The following is a 25,170-nucleotide window of genomic DNA, read 5'->3' as shown; positions in this document are numbered from 1 at the left end:
AATAGCAGCTCGCATAGCTTCATCTACTGTGGATAGAAACACTTCTGTGAACTACTTCCTATTTTCTTGTTCCCTGCAGCTACATATGTGGTATGATTGCTTAACAGTCTATAACTGTACCAGGTATGGATGCAATTTGTTTGGTTATAACCTTATTTGAAAAAGGTTGTAACAACGCTGTTACAAGCTCTCATGTGGCCAGATATTTAATGGCTTTTGAATTAGTAAATACTTCATCCTGTAGTCTTAGAATTCAGTTGGCAAACTTGTTGGGGCGGGGGAAAGGGATGGGAGAGATGGGGAGCATTCAATTTTCCTTTCTCCCCCTTCCTCTCCTATTTAAAGTGAATAACAAAGAATTATGTTTCACATGGTCGTAAAACTTTATATAAATCTACCTTTTAAAAATATGACTGTTTTACTGTTAGAACTTTTGGAAATCATAATGCTTTTCATTCTATTGCTTTTATAAATGTTCAGGTAGAAATCTAGCTTTAGAGTTTGAGTGCAGAAGGTATTGTATGGAACAAGCTCTGATGCTTCTTGGGGTATCTAGGACTGCGAGTTACCTTGTAATCCCCTTGCCTCCAGTGAGAGAGACTTGCTAGTGCTTAATTGAGTGTCAGCTCTCTGACACCTCTGGCCTAGTAGGAACTCAATCTCATCAGGGCTATGCCAGCCCTTACTTTGGCTTGTATGTTAACAATAGGCATACCTCAATCGCAGAGCCCCTGTGAAGCACTCCCCTGTAATGGCCAGCCCCTAACCACTGGACACTTGCTGAAATTAGCAGGTTTGCTATCCTTAAGCAGACGTACACACCAGCCTATTTGATTCAACTGAGGATCAGCTGTTATGTAACATCGCAGCAGTGAGAGAGATTGATTGTGAAAACAATCATAATTTTATTATCAAAGGCTAAGGTTTAATGGATAGTGAGTAAGGATAATAGAGACAGAAAGATTACATACAAAACAAAATCAATACAAGCTTTCTAGAGACTAAACTTTACCAGACTAACCATCTGTCTAAAAGCAGACTTTATATTCTCTGAAAGCTTTCTTGCATCATTTCTAACCTAGACTGATTGGGAACATGTTTTCATAACGCTGCTCAGTTACTTCTTCAGGTGCAGGATAAAGAGGTGTCATTTTGCCTTCTCCATCCTCCAAAATTCATTGTTTGTTCCCAGAGTCAGGATGACCCTGGTGGTCTATTCTCTGGCATGCCAACACCATGTTGACTTGTATGCAAATGGAGTTTCCATTGTGTTGGCTTAGTATACTTAATTTACAAGTAAACTGAGGCAGACAGGTGGATATACATCCTTTGGCAGAAACCTGTTTATCAACCCTGCCTTGAGTCAGACTTTTTAAGAATATATTTTTATTGTGTGTGTATCAAGGGTGGCAGAGTCTGCCCAAAAGTGGAGAGGCCAGGGGCCGGGACCAGGGCTCCCTGCCCCTCCCCTTCCATCCAAGGCCCTGCCCCTGCCAAACCGGAAGCTGGAGGAGGCTGGGAGCCATGGACCTTCCGCCTGTTAGGGGAGGAGGTCCAGAGCAGCCCCCGGCTTGTGTCCGTGCCCAGGGCCAGGGCTCTTACCTGGACTTGGCTCTGGCCAGGGGGCTGCAGCTCGGCCATGGTAAGAGCTGTGGGGCACCATGCTGCAGACCCTCCATCTGCCCGGGAGGGTCTGTGGGGGTGCCTTGCCATTCACGGCACGGCACCCCGCAACTGCCTGGGCTCCCCGGACGGGCTCCAGCTGCTGGTCTGGCCGGGGGAACCTCAGGGGGAAGAGGAGTAAAGTGGATAGGCCACGACCCCCGGGTCCTCCTATTCTGGTGCCACTGACATATATCTGTCCATCATAACCTCTTGCATGCTAATTGCACGAACATTTCACAATGATATTAATGACCAGTGTGAACCCAGCTTTTATTGAAGACCTCACATGATATTCTTTATGGATATATACTATGAATGCAGTGTGCTAGGTGTAGCTAATTTGTTAGGCCTGTTAGGAGGAGTTGTTACAGAACAGTGAACCCTTTGTCAGCTGACATCCAGTGGTTCTTAGGATCGCACAAGCAATGGAAAATAAATTAAAACAAAGAATATTGTTATAATTGGCTATAGTGCATTGAGGGGTGTGTGTATGGATGTGTTTAATCAAATTATTTTGGTTTACTTTAGATCTTTGAGCAAGTTCTAAGTGAACTGGAGCCCCTGTGTCTAGCAGAACAGGACTTTATTAGCAAATTCTTCAAGCTACAGCAGCATCAAAGCATGGGAACAACAATGGTATGACTTATTTCAATTTAGCTAAAATGATATATAAAATCTATGAATGGTCTTTAACTACAAAATTGTTGTATTAGGTGTTGAAATAATATTGTGGCGATGAAGGCCCAGTTGCTACAAATACACATAACTCCCACTAAAGTCAGTGGAGCTGCTCATATGAATAAAGTTGTTCAAATGCATATGTGTTTGCAAGCAGAATTTTTTTAGTTTGCAAGTGAATATCAAAGAAGTCTAGAGTGCATAATGTATTTTAACCAGAATGTCTCAAATCCATTTTTCCTCGTAAAGGGAAATCTGAATTTACTTTACAATTAAACAGTGGAAGAAGAAAAAGTTGTAGTAAATTAGACCCTTTCTTTTATTTTGAATTATTTTCACTCTAAATATATTGTTGAAGTGCTAAGAAACATGGTATTTGGCATAATGGTGGCAAATAAAAGGGGGAAAATCTAGAATGTAGAAAACCTTTACAGCAGAGGAGAGCAAACTACTGCCCGCGGGCCACATCTGGCGCGTGGGACCGTCCTGCCCGGCCCCTGAGCTCCTGGCCTGAGAGGCTAGTCCCTGGCCCCTCCCCTGCTGTTCCCCCTCCCACGTAGCTATGCCGCTGCACGGGCAGTGGGGCTGCAAGCTCCTGCTGCTCTGAGCAGCATGTTAAGGGGGTGTCGGCGGGCGCAGCGGTGTGGGAGTTGGGTAGGGGGTCCCGGGGGCAGTCAGGGGACAGGGGGCAGTTGGATGGGGCGAAGATTCTGGGGCAGTCAGGGAACAGGGGGGGTTGGATAGGGCATCGGAGACCCGGGGGGCCTGTCAGAGAGCGGGTGTGTGGATAGGTCAGGGCAGTCAGGGTACGGGGGGGGGGGTTGGATGGGGATGGGATCCCGAGGGGAGGGTGGTTTGGGGTGGGAGGAGGTTCCAGGAGGGGGGCAGTCAGGGGTGGGGAAGTGGGAGGGGGCGAATAGGGGGCAGGGGCCACACTGTTCGGGGGGCACAGCCTTCCCTACCCAGCCCTCCATACAGTTTTGCACCCCGATGTGGCCCTCGGGCCAAAAAGTTTGCCCACCCTTGCTTTATAGCTATGTGTGGGAAATAAAGGTAAACCTTTATAGTACATTATTTTCTGGGAATGTTCCTCAGCGCACAACTCTACAACTGTTGGTATTTTATAATGATTATTAGTGAGATTCTCTTTCTAATGATGCATCATTTTTTCTTTTTTTTCCCTCAGAAGAAAGTAATTGTTTTTACCCTTTTAAGTATTTTATCTCTTACTGTGTCTTCTTCTAAGACGGTTGGATTTTCAGTTTTCTTAAGCTTTCATATGAGATGATAGTTCTTACGTGCTTTTTGAGAAAATGTCTATACTTACTTAAAACAGCTTAGTTGCGTCAAGGGATGTTTCAGCTGTGCCTGGAAGATGTCTGCCACAGAAAACTATAACGGCTATCTCTTTGTCCACATATAAACTGGGTTTCAAACTAAATTAAGGAACAATCATTTAACTATTTTAAGCTGTCGAAACTAAAACTGTCTGTCAGAGTTTGGCTGACCTGTGCAAATGAGGCTAAGTTATTTAGTCTGAGTTTAGAGACGGATATTAGCCTAGGTTATTAAATTTGCATGTATTACAAATTTGGGAGTTGTACATACAAACAGCTGGACAACTGAATAGAAAACTGAATCATAGAATATCAGGGTTGGAAGGGACCTCAGGAGGTCATCTAGTCCAACCCCCTGCTCAAAGCAGGACCAATCCCCAATTTTTGCCCCAGATCCCTAAATGGCCCCCTCAAGGATTGAACTCACAACCCTGGGTTTAGCAGGCCAGTGCTCAAACCACTGAGCTATCCCTCCCACCCCAGAAGGCAACCTGATTTGTAGAGGCTGTTCTTGCTCCTGTCTTGATATGAGTCCTTGTCAAAAAGAAACGTCATGTTACTTTGCAGAGAAAGTCTAGCTGATCGTGATTAAACAGTCTGCTTCTTTGCATGCAGACTGCACAAACGCTAAGGGTGAAATGCTGGCCCTATTGAAGTCATTGGTAGATTTGCCATTGCCTTAATGGGGCCGGGATTTCACCCATAGTCTCTCTGCTTGAGTTTAGTCCAGTAGCTCATTGATGTACTGTACTTCAGTTTTTACTGTGTTGTTACAACAGTGTTGAGAACAGGTAAGTACTACAGTCTATGCTTGGAAGGCCTGTAGAGAACTGGGTGGAGATTGTCAACACCTCCCTTCAGGTGGTAAGTTGTTTAGCTTCACTTAAGGAAGCTGTTGTGTGGCCGTAGCTGTCAGCATCAAGTGGATATTTGTTTGAATCTGGCCAAATATTGCCAATATTTAATCTTCCATCTTCCCATTTCTTGAGAACACATTGGTGAGATATCTCTGAGTACATCACTGCCTCAGATCATGTCAATGTGAATACAGATCTGGATATGGCAGAGGCTGCACTTGTGGCTTTAGTGGGTGATCTCTTTCTATGGATATTTAAAGATAAAATGTTCATGCTGTTCTGTCGGCAGTATTTGATATAGTTTACTGTACTAGCTTATGAATGCTAACAGTTTTTGCCTTGCCTTATCTCCTATTAAGGGAAGATCATAGGGTGGGACAATGTTTTGCAGAGCTTACGGCAATGACAAAACCTTGAATAGAAAATGTTGGCTATTTAGTGGTGACCACTCTGTTTACGTCGAGATGAGAGGGTGATGTTAATGGTTCAGAATGTTATGCCATGGAGTGCGCCCAGGTATCTTGTCTTGTAACAGAGAATGAATGTGTGTATCTATTTGTAAATATCACCTTCAAATAATGATTGCTGCTGGTAATTGTTTTTCTTAGACATACCTATCAGTTTAATACAGAATTTTAGTTAGATAGGGATATAGCTGAGTTAACTCCTTGCTTTTAAGATTCTTATTTATGTAAAATACCTGCATAATTCTTGCAGAATGAAGTAGAGGAAATGGATGGAGGAACTTTATCCCGGCCTCATCATTCTGGTGTTCCACAAGCTATATCATCTGAGTACGTGTTGATGTTTCATCATTGTTCATTCTTGAGGCTAGAGATTTATTTTCTGTAATGAAGTACAAATCTTTGATTTATTATTTTTTTTACCCATAGTGATACATGGACAGTTACTTTTGTTTCCTGCAGTTAAAATTAATGACTTCTACATTTTTCAGTAAACATTGAATAGTTAACTTGCATAATTTATACTTAATTTTAAATTTATTGCAGTTAAATGTGCCTGGATGGCTATGTTATAATAAAACAATGTAACAACTCAATACCCCACCTGCTTACAAAATCTACAAGGAAACCCACCCATCTCTTTGTTAGTTTTGTAAAAATACCCAGGAGAGTAGTTTGAACTTTAAGCATGTGGAAGACAGATTTTCTATGATCTAGAAGGCATTGTGAAGAAAACATTTTTAAATGTAGTTAAACTGTAATTTTTTGACCTTGGCAATGTCCAATTAAGACTTGGCAAAAATTATTTTATTCTTCCTTTAGCCCCATCCCCTGAAAACCTTCATGCTCATTAAGGTTAAGTAAAAATGAGACTGTTAAATATCCGTACATTTTTCTTAAAATATATATGAAAGAAAATGTATAGTAGCCCAGTAAATTGTCAGATTTGTTATTTTTATTTTATTTTTTTTAACAGGAAAGACATGATCCGACAGATGATGATAAAAATATTTCGCTCTATTGAGCCAGAGCTGAATAACCTTATAGCTCTGGGGGACAAGATTGATAGCTTTAATTCCCTTTATATGTTAGTTAAGATGAGTCACCATGTATGGACAGCACAAAATGTGGACCCAGCTTCCTTCCTCAGCACAACACTTGGAAATGTTTTGGTGACTGTCAAAAGAAACTTTGACAAATGCATTGTAAGTTCTTAATTACTTAGATTAAACTAATCATAATATTAAAGGCAGCCAACTGCTAGCAAGTTTTAAATGTAAGAGAACCCTAAATCTTAAATGTCTTTGGAGTTAATTTAAAGGTGGGGAAAAAAATCTTACCACTATGTATTGTTTTTTAAATGAACACAAAATAACTTGGATGGAGTTGCAAAAATGTATAAATAATTGGTGGTTAGCTCTGTTTAATGAACATTCAAGAAGGAACTGGAAAAGTGTAGTCACTTATGAGAACTCAGATTCTTAGTATTCCAGTGCCAAATTCTGCCTACTTTTCTCTCACCAGTGATCTCATTGAAACTACAAGGCATGAGCAAGGCAAGCAGACTTTAGCCCTCAGGTCACCTGACTTGCTGAACAAAATTTGGTTGGTTAATAAAGACATTTTTTATGAGCCTATCGGAATAAAAAAATATATGTGTGAAGGAGACAGATGTCTAGTCTACAATAGAAAAGGTTTGCCAGTATAGCTATACTGGCAAACTTACTTAATCTAAACACAGCTTCTACTAGCGAAAACAGTTCCATGACTAAAATAAGCTATATCTGCAATCGGAGTTTTTTTTGCCAGTATAACTGCATCTAACTATGACTTTTGCCTGTATAAAAATGTCATTTAAAAAAAAAAACAAAATAAACAGGAAAAACCCCAAACACATCCTTAACCAACATTATTATACCGATAACAGTTTCTGGTGTAGACCTAGCCAAGGATGGAAGACAAAACTTACTGATAATCCAACTTTCAATAAAGGAAGAAAACAATGTTTGATTCCTTTCTTAGAATTTTTTTAACTTAGCTGCATTTGAAAATTTAGTGTAATAAACAACTATCTTGATATTCGCAAAAAGAAAAGGAGTACTTGTGGCACCTTAGAGACTCACCAATTTATTTGAGCATAAGCTTTCGTGAGCTACAGCTCACTTCATCATGAAGTGAGCTGTAGCTCACGAAAGCTTATGCTCAAATAAATTGGTGAGTCTCTAAGGTGCCACAAGTACTCCTTTTCTTTTTGCGAATACAGACTAACACGGCTACTACTCTGAAACCTATCTTGATATTTGTATGTTCTAGTATAAATTGCCATTTGCTAGCAGTGGGCATCAGAATATGTGCCTCTTTAGAGAAGGTACATAAGAACAAAGAGTGGCCCTACTGGGTCAGACCAAAGTTCCATCTAGCCCAGTATCCTGTCTTCTGACAGTAGCCAGTGCCAGGTGCCCCAGAGGAAAGGAACAGAACAGGTAATCATAAAGTGATCCATCATCCTCAGTTGCTCATTCCCAGCTTCTGGCAAACCGAGGCTAAGGACACCATTCCTGTCCATCCTGGCTAATAGGTCCTATCCTCCATGAATTTAGCTAGTTCTTTTTTGAACCCTGTTATGGTCTTGGCCTTCACAACATCCTCTGGCAAGGAGTTCCACAGGTTGACTGTGCGTTGTATGAAGAAATGCTTCCTTTTGTTTGTTTTAAACCTGCTGCCTATTGATTTCATTTGGTGACCCCTAGTTCTTGTGTTATGAGAAGTAGTAAACAACACTTCCTAATCTACTTTCTCTATACCAGTCATGATTTTATAGACCTGAGTCATATCTCCCCTTAGCCGTCTCTTTTCCAAGCTGAAAAGGTAAACGAAAAGGAAGGAAAATAAAAGCGCAAAGATTTGGTATACTCATAAATTCCTTCTTAGTGCGTCACTCTGATTTATTAAAGGTTTGTTTGGGTAAAAAGACTTAAAAACATATCATAAAGGTAAAAGGAAAATTATTCAAGTCTTGTGTGAATGAACTTACTGATTTTTTTCAATGTGTCTGAGTATTTTTCTCATTTCTTTTCTCAGGCCAAGTTTCAGAAAAAATATTGTGGACTAATTAACCTTTTTGTTTTTAACTTAAGAGTAATCAAATAAAACAGATGGAGGAGGTAAAGATATCAAAGAAGAGTAAAGTTGGGATCCTTACATTTGTTGCTGAATTTGAAGAATTTGCAGCACTGGCTGAATCTATTTTCAAAAATGCAGAGCGTCGAGGAGATTTAGATAAAGCTTACATAAAACTTATAAGAAGTGTTTTCATCAATGGTAAGGTCTATTGCAGTGCCCCGCATACTTCCACAAACTCACTCTTTGTCTGCTTGATGTACTTTTTCTCTCTGTTTGGGAGGGCAGAAAATATAGTCCCCCTGAAACTAACAATAATAGCTTTCCATAAACTGGCCAGTGGAGAATGCAGAACAGCAATTTGGTAGAAAATATTTATTCTGCAGATTAAGCATATTTCCCACCATAGACCGATCCAGATGCCAGCACTATTGGGCATCTAGTCCCAAAAATTTGAAAAGAGCATTTGCTACTATAAAAAAACATCTTGTCATAAGCCTTTGACGCCAAACCTGGACTGAAATTTTGGGCATCATCATTTTTAAAAAATGTTAATGACTGAAATCAGTAACATAATAGTATGTGTTAAGTGAACTTAAAACATAGGTACATTTTTAATGCTTAAAGCAGACTATTTGAAAAGTAATTTCCCTGCTATGACCAGTGTTCAGGGTTCTGCATGGGAGGTAGGAGACAAATATTCAATATTTTGTCTTAAACTGTATATGAATTTTTAACTTCTATATCTGTATATATATTCTGTTACTGAATGAAGCTACTAAAAGCTTTTAAAAACAAAAATATTCACCTTCTTAAAGGCTGTAAAGAAGGAGCTTGGAGACTGCAATTAAATACTGAGATGTGGCGGTAACATTGGTGAGATCATCAGGATAGAAAGGATTCACCGAAGTGCATTCTTCTTCAAGTGATTGCTGTCCATTCAGCTTAGGTGTGTGTGTTCGCCACATGCACCGGTGCCGGAAGTTTTTCCCTCAGCAGTATCCATAGCCGCCCACACCGGCTCCTGTGGTTCCCCGGTCACAGGGTAAACCCACATTCGGACCGCCACGGTTCCCACTCCACCATTCCCCCGTTGCTGCGCTGCCCTATTTGATCCTTGGACATGAGCAGAGAGGCTTTAGGTGCAGCTCGCTGACCACCGGGCGCAGACCTTTGGAGGCATGCACAATCGGCAGAAGTACCACTCCAGGGACCCGTCGGGATCAATGGTACCATTCCTTGGACCGTCACCGATCCCCTAGGAGGGCATCACCATGTGCAGGCGCTTCCCGGCACTGGGCCCTCTCCGACTCCCAGTCCCGCTTCTCATCCTAGTAGTGCTTGTCAAGTGCAAGATGTAGATCGCTGGCTCCAAGCTGTCATGGATCTGTCGAGCACCACTGGTCCCTACGACCCCGCTCTAGATCTGACTCCAGGCGGAATGACCAGCAACGGCTGGGACAGAGCCACTAGTCTGCTCCGTCCTGGTCACCTGGGAGTGACCGCTCAGGATCCAGCCCTGATTCAGAGTGAGGTTTGCTGACAGCGGGATAAGCTTTGTTATTGGCGGTACCGGCTACATTGTCTGCACCAAAACTGGTCCCGTGGTCACAGGCACAGTGGTTGGCAGCGTGGTACCCATGGAACGTGTGGGGGTCCAAGAGGGACCAGGGGAGCAAGCCACCGGGCCACCAATGGTTGTGGAGGACCCAAACTCCCTCCTCACTGCCACCTATCTCCAAGAGGGCGGAGCTCATGTACTTCGTGCTATCCAAAGGCCACGAGTACCTGTACACCCATCCTGCTCCCAACTCCCAAGTGGTAGAAGCGGTTAACCACAGGGAGTGACAAGGTCAACCCGGAGTTACCCCTAAGAACAAAGACTCCAAGAGACTAGATTTGTTTGGGCATAAGCTTTATTCGTCCTCTAGCCTCCAGTTGAGGGTGGCCAACCATCAAGCCCTCCTGGGATGCTGTGTTTTTAACATGTAGCAAACCATGTCCAAGTTTGAGGGCTCTCTTTCTGAGGCTTGTAGGAAGGAGTTCCGGGCTATTATGGAGGAGGGCACGACTGCGGACAGGGCAACGCTCCAGGCGGCGTCGGATGCAGTGGACGCTGCCACCCGAACCATGGCCTTAGCCGTCACCATGCACTGGGCATCCTGGCTGCTACTCTTTGGCTTGTCCACAGAAGCTCAGCACTCAATGCAAAACCTTCCCTTCGATGGCCAAGCCCTGTTTGCGGAACAGACGGACAATAAGCTCCATGGCCTAAAGGACTCCTGCACGACCCTTAAAACGCTGGGCCTGTATGTTGCTTTCTACCCCTCCTTCCCACCCTCCCTCCCCATCCCTCTTCAGCGATCCTTCTCACGAGAGTCTCCTCGTGCAGGAGGTAGAGGGGTTACTGCAGGTAGGTGTGGTGGAGATTGTTTCTCCAGAGTTCAGGAACAAGAGGTTCTATTCCTGCTACATTTTAATCCTAAGGCGGTCTACGACCTATCCTGGACCTGCGAGACCCAAATCACTTCCTAGCAAAGCTGAAGTTCTTCACGGTCTCCTTGGCCTCCATTGTCCCTTCCCTGGATCCGGGAGACTGGTATGCTGCCCTGGATCTGAAAGATGCGTACTTTCACATCCCCATCTTCAAGGGACACAGACACTTCCTCCAGTTTATGGTAGGTCCCAACCACTATCAGTTTGCGGTCTTCCCATTTGGCTTAGCAACAGCATGGATATTTACCAAGTGTATGTCAGTGGTGGGTGCCTAGATCTACCCATACCTCGATGACTGGCTAGTCAAGGGCAGAGCCAGGTCCCAGGTCCAAAGAGATGTCGTGATGCTGTTAGTCACTTGCCATTGCCTTGGCCTGTTGGTGAACGACAAAAAAATCCACGTTAGTTCCGGTACAGAGGATAAAGTTCATCGGAGCGGTGCTCGACTTGACCTGTGCCAGGGCGTTCCTGCTGCTGGAGAGATTAAGGGCACTGATGGATCTCATGGAAGTCTCCGAGTTTCCCTTTACTACGGCCAGGGTTTGCCTGTGCCTCCTAGGTCACATGGCAGCGTGCACATATGTGGTGTGTCATGCCAGGCTCCGGATGTGATCTCTGCAGCAATGGCTGGTGATGGTCTACTCCCAGTCAAGAGGAAGGTTGTCATCATCCCCGCGATGATACCTCGCTGTGTTGGTGGACTGACCCCAGGAAAGTTCTGGAAGGAGTTCCCTTCGTCAGCACTCCGCAGTCAGTCAAGTTGGTTTTGGAAGCCTCAGCTCTCGGCTGGGGGGTGCACCTTGGCACCCTCCAGACCCAAGGTATGTGGTCCCCAGAGGAACTGACGCTACACATAAACATCAAAGAGGTTCAGGGTGGTGCACAGAGCGTGCATGGTCTTCCTACCTCACATGTCAGGAAGAGTGGTCAGAGTTCTCAGGGACAACACAGCCTCGATGTTCTACATCAGCAAACAAGGTGGAACACAATCCTCGGCCCTCTGCCAAGAGGCACTCCGTCTTTGGGACTTCAGCATCGACTATGGAATCCATCTAGAAGCATGTCACCTTCCAGGTGCCAGGAACACACTAGCAGATCTCCGAAGCAGGGACTTCTCCTTTTACCACGAGTGGGTGCTCCACCCGGAAGTAGCCGGCATGATCTCCCAGAGATGGGGAACTCCCCCAGTAGATTTGTTTGCCACCAGGCAGAACAGAAGGTGCCACAGGTTTTGCTCCTGATGGGGCCTGGACAAGGGCTCCCTCTCTGATGCCTTCCTCCTGCCATGGGCAGGAAGCCTGATGTACGTGTTCCCTCTGATTCTGTTCATCAGCAAGGTCCTAGCAAAAATCAAGAGAGACAAGGCGCAAGTTACCATGATCACTCTGGGGTGGCCTCGCCAGGACTGGTTTGGGACACTATCAAGCTGGTCAGCGATCCCTCCCTGGTCCCTGCCGAACCGACCACACCTGCTGTCACAAGATCACAGCCAACTCTTGCATCCCAACCTTGTGTCCATCCACCTCACAGCATGGATGTTGCGTGGCTGAACCCAGATGTACGAGCCTGTTCGGAAGGGGTCCAGAAGGTCCTCCTCGAGAGTAGAAAGCCCTTGATTAGGCAGACCTACCTGGCAAAGTGGACGAGGTTCTCCCGCTGGGCAGCCGAACGGGGCGTCTCCCCTTCGCATTCTTTGGTGCAGTCCATCTTGGACTACCTGCTTCATTAAAGGAACCAGGGCCTGGCGCACTCTTCTGTCAGGGTGTACCTGGCAGCTGTTTCAGCCTTTCATGTACCAATCCAGGGACAGATGGTGTTCTCCCATGATGTGATGATCAGGTTCCTTAGAGGCCTCGAGAGACTCTTTATCAAGTCTGGTCCCCAGCCCCAGTGGGATCTCCACTTGGTTCTGTCCAGGCTCATGGGCCCTTCCTTTGAGCCTTTGGACTCGTGCTCCCTGTCTCACCTATCATAGAAGGTAGCTTTCCTGGTGGAGGTGATGTTGGCGAGGCGGGTCTCCAAGCTGTGAGCCCTGACCTCAGAACTGCCGTACATGGTCTTCTACAAGGACAAGGTCTAGCTCTGGCCCCACCCAGCCTTCCTTCCCAAGGTGGTGTCTGCTTTCAACGTGAGCCAGGACATCTTCCTTCCGGTGTTCTACCCTAAGCCGCATGAGATAGTGAAGAAAGGCACTGTGACATTCCCCTCTGGTGTTATCTGGACTGGTGATCTGCTAGGTCACTCCAATCCTTGACTCTGGGAGCCAGCCTTATCCTGCTCTGCTGTGAGAACTCCCACTCTTGGGCTGTTCACACACAGCCTCTGGCATGTAAGCTGCTCCTTGGATTGTGCAACTGAATGACACTAGCCAATATCCCTGGTCCCAGACACAACCCTTGCAACCTCCATCTTGCAGTATCCAGTTATGCCCGCTGGATGCTGCAAGCTTATATGAGTTCGTCAATTTAACAAAGAAATTGATATGTACGAGGCTTGTTATCCCAAGGTGAGTCTCTGACATGCTTCAAACCAAACAGATATATTAACTATAAAGATAGATTTTAAGTGATTATAAGTCAGATTTGGTCAAATGAAATAAAAGCAAAATGCATTCTAAGCTGATCTTAACACTTTCAGTGCCGTTTCAAACTTAGATGCTTCTCACAGGCTGTCTGGTTGCTCTTCAGCCAGGCTCTCCCCTTTAATCAGTGCTTCAGTCGCTTGGTGTGGTGTCTGTAGATATAGGTGGAAGAGAGAGAGAGAGAGAGACCATGGCAAATGTGTTTCCCTTTTATCATGTCCTTTCTTTCCTTTTGGCTTTGCCCCCCCCCCTTCACAGTCAGGTGAGGATTACCTCATCGCAGTTCCAGACTGACCAAAGGAGGAGGGAGTGACTCCCTTGAGAGTCTAACAGATTATTTTGTTGCTGCCTAGGCCAGCGTCCTTTGTTCCTGTGAGGCTGGGCTGGGTTTGTCCCATACCTGCCCTGATGAGATGTGAACTGCCTCTCTGCTCTTGGAGAATTTTTGCCTGGGCTTATTTTAAGCCATGAGGATACATTTTCAGCCTCATAACCACATACATGAAATGATAAACTATAACATTATTATAACACTACTGTAACAATTATAACATCACTATAATAACCATGCTCAGACACCCAACATGACAAACTTTGCATTGGATACCACACAATCATTTTATAAAGATCAACATGGGTGTGTAAGGTGTACCCCTGAGGTACAAAGCGTCACAGGCACCTTCATGTTTTGGATGTAAGAAGGGCTCTGGTTTTCTACCTAGATCGGACAAAACCTTCCTGTAAGTCGACTCAGCTTTTCATCTCTACAGCTGATAGGATAAAGGGCCTCCCAGTGTCCACACAGAGGATTTCTGACAGGATCATCTCTTGCATTCGGACCAGCTACGAGTTGGTGGGAGTCCCTCCACCACCGATCATCAGAGCCCACTTGACCAGAGCGCAGGCGTCTTTGGCAGCCTTCCTGGCACACTTCCCCAATCCAGGACATCTGTCAAGCCACAACATGGACCTTGGTGCACATTTTCACGGCCCACTACGCCATCACTCAGCAGGCCAGGTACGACACTAGGTTCAGCAGAGCTGTATTGCAATCTACATGTTTGTGAACTCCTACCCACCTCTGGGGGATGCTGCTTGGGAGTCACCTAAGTTGAATGGACATGAGCAATCACTCGAAGAAGAAAAGACAGTTACCTTTTCGGTAATTGGTGTTCTTCAAGATGTGGTGTTCGTGTCCGTTCCACAACCCGCCCTCCCTTCCCACTGTCAGAGTTTCTGGCAAGAAGAAACTGAGGGTTGGGGGAACCGGCGGCGCCTTATATACCCTGGCATGTGTGCACCACTCCAGGGGGCAACAGAGCTGGTCCCTATGGATACTTCTGAGGGAAAAACGTCCGGCACCAGTGCCTGTGGTGAGCATACATGCCTAAGTTAAATGGACATGAGCAACACACCTTTTCCGTAACTGGTGTTCTTCGAGATAACTGTCCTTTTTTAAAAAGGTATTTGAGAGAGGGAGGGGGAGAGAGAGAGAGGATACTTAGCAGAAAAGAGGGCACAGACTGCTCCAAACCAGTTGGGAGTAGCCTCAAAGAAAGCACAAAGCTACAAGTGGGGAAAAAGAGACAAAAGAGATAGGAAGGATGATGATACTAAGACAAAATAACAGCAGAGATAAAGTGAGGAGTTTGAACTGAATGCAGTAAGGGGTTTTGTTGGTCAAGGCTGCTTAGAAAGATACCTGTAGTTGCCATGCTTTGGATAGAAGAGAGGAAGACTAAAATTGGCAGCGAGATATTTTCCTAATGACTATTCATTGTGTGTCTGAAATGAATTGATGGTCTCAGTTAATTTTCTAGAGCACAGGAATTCGTGCTACAAAAATTACTATCACAAATGTCATCCTCATTGTTTCAGTGGAAAGGCTAATGGATAAATGGACATAAAGACTTTACTACACTTAGAGTGGTGATCTAGAACTAGGTTGAGGAGCAATGATGGGGCAGTATGTAGAAATATACATTAGCATTAGCCTGTTCTGTGGACAAATGAGTGCTTCCATCATCAAGGTTATCAGTCTGGCACCTTTATGGGCAGTCCTGTTTAAAAAGAGAGACTGGAAGAACAAGATAACTTTGGCAATAGACACTGATGTCCTAAGTAAAAATTGTTCATGGTAAGAAAAGTTGGGATATGCAGAATAGAGCTCATATTACCATACAAAAATATTCAATAACAGCAAAAGGAGCCTAGAATAAATACTTTTTTGTATAATTTTTTTTTAAGTTTTGCTACAATGCATAAATATCTTCAAAGGGCAATAAATTATGTTTGTGGAAGTTTACAAAGTATACAAATCACTTTTTGCTAAACAAAGGATCAGTCATGTAAATAAGTATCATATATCGGTTTATGTAAATATGTAAAAATTACTGTCTATACTCTATATGTAAGGAGTGGAACTCTGTAGTCTTAGGACTAATGTGAAGTGCTACTTTGAATATTCTCATGTACTCACTTATTCAACAATGGAAATCATTTTGGCAGACTTGCCAAGTAAAAAAGTAATCATTTTGAATCCTCATCTTTGCTTAAAAGGATACAACTTACTAGGAAATTTTACTTTTGTTTGTTTTATCCCACATGGTTCCCCATGGAGGTAATCTGCCTTGAGAAATGTAGTTTGTGGATCTTTCTAAAATTAAAGAGCTCTAAAATTTTTTCAAATGACTCTTCTTGACATGAAAGCCAAAGACACTTTTCTGGAATTGTTCCTTTAATTGGCTCTTTCTCATTCATCTTACAAGCTCTCTTTTTTCCATAATTTAGACATTTTAATTATCAAAGAGGTTTGTGTTGAATCTTTTTACTATTCTGATTTTAGTGGAGAAAGTAGCAAATGAAAGCCAGAAAACACCCAGGGATGTGGTCATGATGGAGAACTTCCACCATATTTTTGCAACTCTCTCTCGTTTGAAAATCTCATGTCTTGAGGCTGAAAAAAAAGAAGCTAAACAGAAATACACTGATCATCTCCAGTCTTATGTCATCTACTCATTGGGACAGCCTCTTGAGAAATTAAATGTAAGCATCTTTTGGTCTTGTATTTCTGATGCAGAATACAGCTGTCTTTCTCCAAAAACTGATTTGCACGTTTTGAGTTTACAGCTCCAGGCATGTGAGGATGTGCCATTTCTTGTTCTGTTAACTTCCAACCCAGGTGACTTCCAAAGGGCTCTCATCTCCCCGCAGGACAATGATTTTAACATCTCCTTGACTGTTAATATATTGCAGAATTTTTACCCAAATGTTCATGTGTGGACAGGGATTCTTTTCCAACACTAACTTTCATCACTAATTAGGAGCTTGGGGATGCTGTTGCCCATTCCAATGGTAAAAGCATTATCACCCTGTTTCTAAACTACTTTTTAAAAAAACCCTAATACGCCTTTAATTGCCAGAACCAGATCCATATATATGGCAGCACATTTTGCTTTAAGCTGAGCTATTCAATTGGATAACATAGTGAGACTTGTAAGATATATCAGCTGTGCATATCAAATGTATTTGATACTGTTAATTATGTTTTTGCTATAATTAGGATTGTCGTTTTTATATTTTTTTAGGAAATTATGAATTTTTATGGTTGAGAAATTACTCCTAATAAAATGTCTTTATATATAGATATATTAAAAAATCTAAAATGCTTGTTTGTCACCTAATGTGAGTTAAACTATGAAGTTCCCTACATACATTTTTGTAGGCCCACTCCTCTCAGGAATACATATTTTAGGTTCTCATGTTCATATGCATCACTATTGCCTTTTATTTTTTGTGCTTTAGACATCCAGGGCTCTACTGCTATCTCTCTTCAGGCTATGATCTTGTTAGTTTTAGGCTGGCTCAGCACTTGACAGAAGACTTCAAGGGAAAACCCTGGTGCTACAAGAAGTGGTTACACTTTTCCTTCTGAGTTAATACTTAACCAGTGCTCTAGTGCGGTGGTGGCGGACGCTGCTCTGTTTAGTGGGGTGGAACCAGATCCTTAGCTAATGTAAATTTATATTGTTTCTTTGATTCAGGTTTTTTGTCATGTGAAAACAAGATGTGCCATCAGATCAGTATTCTGACACTTACATATACTACCCTACATTTATGATTATATTAATACTATAATTGTATTTTAGCATTTCTTTGAGGGTGTTGAAGCTCGTGTGGCACAGGGCATAAGAGAAGAGGAAGTAAGTTACCAACTGGCTTTCAATAAACAAGAGCTTCGCAAAGTTATAAAGGAATATCCTGGTAAGGAAGTGAAGAAGGGATTGGATAATCTCTATAAGAAGGTGGACAAACATCTTTGTGAAGAAGAAAACTTACTTCAGGTAAAACTATCTGATTTGTATAAAGAATAATCTGACATCTCCGATTGTTTTAATGCCTGTACAAACATTCTACTACTTTGTAGAATAGCCTTTAGTCTGCTTCTCTAAAATGAAACTTCACAGGAATGAGAGAATATTAGCATCTTCACTTGCACCAAAAGAATGCTATGTAAACTACAGCTCTGTATTCTGGGAAGTATGTCATCAGTAAATTAGTACCTTGCCATCATAACTTTCTTTTGGGGGGTTGTTTCTGCATACTCCCACTTGGGGGAAGCGCCTTGAGCTTCAGGACTCTTCTGAAAATCAGTGTTTTTTTGGAGCCCTGCGTGAGTCCCTCAAAATGGAATGTTTTGAGGGTTGAGTTTTGTTAAAGGGGTATTCACCCCCAATTGCCTCAATTCCTTTTGACAAACTGAATCAACCACTAACAGGAGTTAGGATGAAACTTCCCTTAGAGTATGCCATAATTGTCCATTATTAGGTTTCTTGCAAGCTTGAAACGTCTGGTGCTGGCCAGTGTGGGAGATAGTATATCAGACTATATGGACCACTTGTGTGATCTGGAAATGTGTCTATTCCTATACATATGTTTTGGCGCAGAATAATACTTTCAGTGCATTCTCTTCCAGTGCTATGAGTGGGATTTAAAAAAGTGGTCAGTGATAGCCTAATTTTGTTCCCATTGAAATAAGTAGTAAAACTTTCATTGACTATAGAGGGAGCAGAATTAGGCCACTGTACTGAGGATTTTGTAAAATCTCACCCTCTTTGCTCAGTTACACGAGATTTTTGTATTTAAACCTTTATCAATTTAGCACAGACAAAGCACAATGTAATATTATTTTTTAAAAACAACCCAAAAATTTCTTTTACTTCGTAATTTTGACTTGGTAGAAGTTGTATAAATGTTCATAGAAGGTGACTTACAGAAATTCTGTGCAACAAAAATCTTGTTTTTCTGAATTTTGTCTTAATAAAATGTCACTTACTTTTGTTTGTATTCCTCCTTTGGCAGGTTGTATGGCATTCTATGCAAGATGAGTTTATACGCCAGTACAAACACTTCGAAGGCTTGATAGCTCGTTGCTATCCTGGATCAGGTGTTACCATGGAATTCACTATCCAGGACATCTTAGACTACTGCTCCAGTATTGCACAGTCTCACTAACTTCTACAAGGGGAAAAGGCTTGAAAAATATCAAGTACTATGAATGTTACTTGCTTTAAGAAGATGGAATAAGAAGCATATGTATTCTTAAATGTTCTATAAATGTCTAGTCATATTTCCATCTTGGGATATATTTCAATGCAGAATGAAATGCCTAAATAGCAGTGTTGCTTTCCTGCCCAGTTGAAGCACTGTTTTAAAGCATTAAATTCATGAAACACTTAATATTTAATTTTTCTCCCACTGGTGCCCTGTTTTTTTTACAATTGTAACTCTTTCTTGCTAACAGCAATTACCTTTGTATATTCTTAGCACCTTGAAAGGACACTACAGTCATCTGACTTCACACTACTACTGTGCATGCTGGTAATTATGTAACCATTAAAAAGATTGTACAGAATTAGGTTTTTTCTGTCTCAAGCTGTAATATATAGATGTGGAGTTCGTCAATGAAAGTACTAACTAAATTCATGTTTTGAGAATTAATGTCACTGTCTGTAGCTGTAACTCTTCTGATCTTAAGTAAAAATAATCTTTCAAATATGATGTCCTATAAACTTCTTGTTCTAGAGTATTCATTAATTCTTCAGTTGTTCACCTCAAAAACAGCAATATCTTAAGTCCAAAATGAGGTACCCAAGACAAGACAGAAAACAATACATAATTTTCCTTTAAGCATACATTTACTGTTTTATTGGATTTACTAGAGCATGATTGAACTTCAGTCATACATTAAGCAGAAAGTCTGCGCTACTACAGTACCATAAAAACAGCTAAAACTTTTTTTTTAAAATGCATGAATTCCAAAATCTTAAGGGCAAAGATTTTCAAAACTGCAAGGTTCTCAAGTTCGTATTTAGGTATCCACATGGGAGCTTCTGGATGGCAGTCACTTTGAAAACAAGGCCATTTGTTTAGGTCCCCAAGTATGGACTTGAAAGGCTAACATTAGGCACCTATTTTTGAAAATTCTTTGTTTGCACTGTAATACTACTATGACGGGTTGGGATCACAGAAACTCGCTTGGGGTTGCCAACTCACGTTCCAAGATTACTTCTACCCCTGCTTTCCCTGCCAGCTTGGGACTCCAGCGCCCTGTCTTGCTGAGCCAAACACGCCAGTCTGCTTCAACACAGACCCAGGGTCTGAACCACGTGCCCCAAAGCTGCAGACTTAACTGCAAGCAACTTAAGAAGTGCTCCTGTCTTTAACACTCAGATGCCCTCTATAACACTGATAGAGAGATATGCACAGCTGTTTGCCCCCCCTCCCCTTAGGTATTAATACATACTCTGGGTTAATTAATAAAATCACTTTTTACTTATTAAATACAGAAAGTAGGATTTAAGTGGTTCCACGTAGTAACAGTCAAAACAAAGTGAATTACCAAGCAAAATAAAATAAAACCCACAAGTCTAAGACTAGTACAGTAATAAAACTGAATACAGATAAAAACCTCACCCAGTAAGCTTCTTTTTACAGACTAGTCTCCTTCTAGTCTGGGTGTAGCAATCAATCACACCCCCTGTAGTTACTGTCCTTTGTTCCAGTTTCTTTCGGTATCCTTGGGGGTGGAGAGGCTATCTCTTTAGCCAGCTGAAGACAAAATGGAGGGGGTCTCCTCAGGCTTTAAATAAACTTTCTCTTGGGGGTGGAGACCCCCTCCTCTCTCCTATGCAAAGTCCAACTCCAAGATGGAGTTTTGGAGTCACATGGGCAAGTCACATGTCCATGCATGACTCAGAACTTACAGTTAGCAGCCTTGGTTCACATGCTTTCTTGAAAGTCCTCCCTCCTTGAAAGACTTCTTATGTGGATTGGAGCCTTACAAGATTCATTGTCCTTTAAGTGTTTCTTGATTGGGCACCTAATTTGCACATTCCTTTCTCAAGAAGCTGACCAAATACTCTACTAAGGCTACTTAGAAATCAGGCCAGTACACAGTCAATATTCATAACTTTGAATACAAAAATGATACATGCATACAAATAGGATTAATAGATTCAGTAGATCATAACTTATACAGACATATGTTACACGGCATATGTAGCATACATTCATAAGCATATTTCCATAAAGCCTTATGGGAGGAATCGTCACAACTACCTTGTCCACATTGCACAACTGTATATTTAATGGTACGTATCAAATACAAACAATAAATCTTCAATAACTTATTCCATTTATCAAGGAAAACTTCTCCAAAGAAACCATCTGAACAGATCTCCATTTTTGAATTCATGTACTTGCATGCAGACACGGCAGGAACTTCTACTGAAATTTCTGAGCATTGGTTTCACTAAGATATTTCTTGTGTTAAAATGTCTCTAACGGAGCAATAATAAATTGCTTTCTGACCATGGTCCGCAAATAAGCTTGCACAGGATTCTTGATCAAAGATAAATCACACAACTTTAATACTGCATCCAGTTTCACCCCAACTACTGCGTGGGTGAAACTAGAGGGTCCGCCCATAAATTATACTGATGTCAGAACTTCAAAAGGAACTGTGGGAAAACGTCTAAAGATGACAGAGTTGTCATGAAGGTGATACTGTAGATGTGGAAAATGGGATAACACCACAAAGAAAAGGGACATATTTCAAAATTTGCCCCAAGGGCAGATTTTTTTTTTTTTAAGAACACACATGGGAAATATTAGCCCGCAAGATGAGTGTTCTGCACATGTGAAAAGATACAGATTATAGACTGGAAACTATTTTACAACCATAACTACTGAGGCTGCAACTACTATAATTCAGAGAATTCAAAAACATTAATCTGAGTCAAGATTAAAAAAGTGACAAATTCCAAATGCAATATACATAACTGCTGAATGAGTGCCCTGTAACAAAGTTTAAACATGAAAAAACTGTTGAGGAAAAGCAATTAAAGCATATTAAAACTACTGATTCTGGATCAAAAGGCATCTTTTTTTCTTTTTAAAAAAAAAGCTCAATGATACTCAATTTAAACTTATTTGATTTCTTGCCACTATACTTAATAATACCTCATTAAAAAGCATTCCTTCAAGTTTACAATCTTCAAATGCTTGAACTGAATGTCTCCACCTTACTCATAACTTTGCCAAACTCATATTTAGCTCATTTAATCTTTTCTTACAAGCCAATTGCACTATTCTTCCAACCATCTTTCCCCATTTTTTTTTTTAAACCAATCCAGTTCGACAGGTCTCTGGAACTAAAGTACCCAGTGCTAGGTGCAGTATTTTAGTACAATCATCTCATACATCAGACATGTTCTTTAGATTTTCTCTCTCTTCCTTGGGTTTGGCCTAGTCTGCGTTCTTAAAAACAAAACATTACCCATCAAACTTCAGCAAGTCTAGTGGAATGTAAATAGTGAGAAAGGCATATACACAGGTTAAAGTTTCCAAAAGGGACATAGGCACTTCTGAAAGTTTTACCCCCAGTTCCCAATACAGTATCTTCAATTCATAAGTCTTCAAAAATATTTAACTCAACTTCTGCTCCCATTGAAACATAGCATATAAGATTCAAAAAGGTTTTATATTTCCTCCTTCCAAGAGGAAAAAGTGGATATACTGTAGTATCTTTTTCAGCCACAAGTCTTCTCTCTGAGATGCAAGGGGTGCCTGAAATTATGAAGAACCAAACAATTGTTAATCCAGTTTTAAAAAGGCAGTGACATAATTATTCTCCAGGAATTAAAGAATTCTAATCATCTTAGTTTTAATTTTACTTTTTGACAAACCCCTCCTTGTGGCTCCCTAGAACTTTGTTATATAGAGGCTCCACCTCTAATCCTGTCCTGTATCACAAAACTAATTTGCACTTCTTGCTTATTTCTGAAATCTCAATTTTAGAAATAGTACCATCAATACTGCCCTGTAGATTGGGTCCTTATAAAGGTTCAAACTACAGTAAAACTCATGGGAGTTAGCAAAAGTGGTCTCTATAAGAGGTGGTCTGTCTTCAAAGGTTTGCACACCAGAGAAGCAGTGGTGTTCTGTGGCCTGTGCAAGAAGTTGCTTGTCATGTGGTCTCTCTTCAGAGGTGGTCTCTAAGCCAGGTTTTACCGTACTCATTCAAGATCACTTGTGCTGCTTGAATTTCAAGGTGAAGTAATAAAATGGAAGTGATTGTATAGAAAAGACCTGTGTTCTAAAGAAAAGTAAATTATTTTTTTTCCCCAAATCTTTGAGATGATTAAATTTAGGCATTTGTCCACTTTAAGAATATTTTTCTTTCCGGAGCTGTAGCAAATTCATAGGATTAAACCAGATACATCTTCTGTCCGTTTATGGCTCACTGATCTAATGGGTTTAGTAGAGAAGGATGTTTAGTGTTACCTGTTAATATCAAAAAGTCATCTAAATTAAAGGGGTTTTTTTTATGAAGTTCACTGGGATGTTGATGAATATGAGAGAGAAAATAAGTACAATGGGATCAGGAAACAATCTGAAGTCCCTAATCAATTGTAGTTACTTTTCTTTAACTCTATTTAAGTAACAAACTAATAATTTAGCCTAAAACAAAGTCATAGAATCATAGACTATCAGGGTTGGAAGAGACCTCAGGAGGTCATCTAGTCTGACCCCCTGGTCAAAGCAGGGCCAATCCCCAAAATTGCCCCAGATCCCTAAATGACCCCTTCAAGGATTGAACTCACAACCCTGGGTTTAGGAGGTCAATGCTCAAACCACTGAGCTATCCCTCCCACCCAGTCACGTATGCTGTCTAATAATGTAATAATTATTTACTGAGTGCTAACAGCATGCTTGGTGCTCCACAAAACAGTGATTATTACTTGGTAGGTTTGATTCCATTTGCCCTATGTGAGAGATGGTGTGAACAAATGTTGATGCCAGCTACCAGAACTGAAGTCATAATGCTTGTTTTCAGCTTACATAGCATACACTTTAAAGGCATAAAAAGACTGACAATTACCACAGCACTTCTAACCTTTGTAGTAATAAGAGCAGTGTTGATATGAGTTGTCAGTTGGTACTGGTTACCATCTTCCGCCTGTGCCAAACAATTGGTTCGTAAGATTTCTAGCGATCAGAAAAATTAGTGTTCCTAACTTTCACAATTTTATCACAGACCTTGCAATACTTGCTGATCATCTTAAAGTCCCATCTCCCAAAGTCATGAGAATCTCAGGTTATTTATTTTTGTATTTATTAAATAAAAGAGTACTTCTTGGGCTTGCAGAGAAAATCTTGAAAATGGGACCTGCTTGCAAAGGATCAAGAACCGGAAGGAAAACAGAAAGCACCCACTGGGTTCTTTTATTCTATTATTTTTAAAGGCCCGTGATTTTTAAGCCACTCAGGATTTTCTGCGGCCTGACTCATGACTTTCGACTACTTGGGGCTGGAAATACTAGAAATTGGGCAATTCCAGAAACAGGCGGGAGCCGTGACTTTGGGGCAGGGGTTTTCCGCTGATCTCTCACATTCCAGCATCGAAACTGATCAGGAACAGCGGGTGCCACTTGGGGGCAGCGGACGTGCTGGAGGTAGGTGACGCAGACGGACGGCGCCTCCACGGCTAAGACGACTTGCAAAGACAAAACAGGCTACAGGGGCTGCGCCCTTGCCTTGCTGCCTAATGCGGTCCGGAGCGGAGGGTTTCTCTCTCAGCACGGGCCGCCCTGGGACTGCGCACCGGTGGAGGAAGCAGCCGCCGGGCCCGCCTCCAGCTCCAGCCCGCCCGGATTCTTAGGGTACACGGGAGACCCCGCGCTGACGCGGGCAGGCAGGCACTCTAGGCAGGCACAACGGAGGAGAGGCTGCTGGGAGCCTGCTCCGCGCGGAGGCTGCTGGGAGCCACGGGGCCGCTAGGGGTGGCTCGCTGTAACTTTTGCACTGCGGCGGTTGGTGCGGAACGTGGTGGAGCTCGCGCTTGTCCGGTTGCTGGGGTGACGGGGCGGAAGCGGACCTTCCTCCGCGCGCCATTTTCAAACCGCTGGTTCGGCCCAGCTGCCGGCGCCGAGGCCTGCGGAGCCGGAGTCCCCGGTGAGTGTCCCTCGCCCGCGAGATCGTGGGCGAGGTTCGTTAGGAGCCCCCGGGTCTTCGCTTGCGCCACTTTCCGGGAAGGAAGGGCCGAGTCCTGCGGGGGAGGGGGGTTGCAGTCTGTTGCTATGGTGACGTTGATGACACTGATGTCAGGTGCGGGAGGGCTGGGAGCTCCCGGGGCCGGGGGGTTCCGGTGCCCGGGTCTGGTGAGGGGTGGCCCGGGGCTCCAGGGACTCGGCGTCGCTTAGCGGCAGGACCGGGCCTGGGCGGTCCCGTGGCGCCGGGTGTTACCGACCCTCCCGGCATTACCCCGGACAGCGATGGTGGGGCCCAGTTCCCCTTCCTGCGCCCCCACAGCGCCTTGCCGGCTCCCCAAACCCTGTGCGCCCCTCCCTGAGAGGTGTCCGCCCCGCCTGCCCCTCCTAGGAGTGACTGCGTCTGTGTCCACGTCTCCC

The 25,170-nt window shown here is 42.8% G+C and overlaps 2 protein-coding genes across 9 annotated transcripts in view; both read left to right on the top strand.

Moving 5' to 3' along the window:
• The window catches only part of EXOC1 (exocyst complex component 1), a 56,763-nt gene extending 37,505 nt beyond the window's left edge, over nucleotides 1–19,258 (top strand). For all 6 annotated transcript variants that reach the window (XM_084627239.1, XM_084627241.1, XM_084627240.1 and 3 more), the window contains 7 exons: nucleotides 2,194–2,301; nucleotides 5,255–5,331; nucleotides 5,978–6,206; nucleotides 8,139–8,322; nucleotides 16,044–16,243; nucleotides 17,347–17,541; nucleotides 18,560–19,258. In XM_084627239.1, the coding sequence (XP_084483365.1) occupies nucleotides 2,194–2,301; nucleotides 5,255–5,331; nucleotides 5,978–6,206; nucleotides 8,139–8,322; nucleotides 16,044–16,243; nucleotides 17,347–17,541; nucleotides 18,560–18,712 (1,146 nt within the window). In that variant the 3' untranslated portion in view covers nucleotides 18,713–19,258. The remainder of the gene's footprint in view (nucleotides 1–2,193; nucleotides 2,302–5,254; nucleotides 5,332–5,977; nucleotides 6,207–8,138; nucleotides 8,323–16,043; nucleotides 16,244–17,346; nucleotides 17,542–18,559) is intronic.
• A 4,756-nt stretch (nucleotides 19,259–24,014) lies between these two features.
• The window catches only part of CEP135 (centrosomal protein 135), a 103,068-nt gene continuing 101,912 nt past the window's right edge, over nucleotides 24,015–25,170 (top strand). For all 3 annotated transcript variants that reach the window (XR_014711434.1, XM_084627093.1, XM_084627092.1), the window contains exon 1: nucleotides 24,015–24,715. The gene's annotated coding sequence lies outside the window, so the exon portion shown is untranslated. The remainder of the gene's footprint in view (nucleotides 24,716–25,170) is intronic.

Source organism: Lepidochelys olivacea, assembly GCF_965140295.1.
Source record: "Lepidochelys olivacea isolate rLepOli2 genome assembly, chromosome: 4".
In the NCBI taxonomy this organism is placed as follows: Eukaryota; Metazoa; Chordata; order Testudines; family Cheloniidae; genus Lepidochelys; species Lepidochelys olivacea.
Note: the sequence above shows the minus strand (reverse complement) of the source record. Positions and strands in the feature narration are given on the sequence as shown.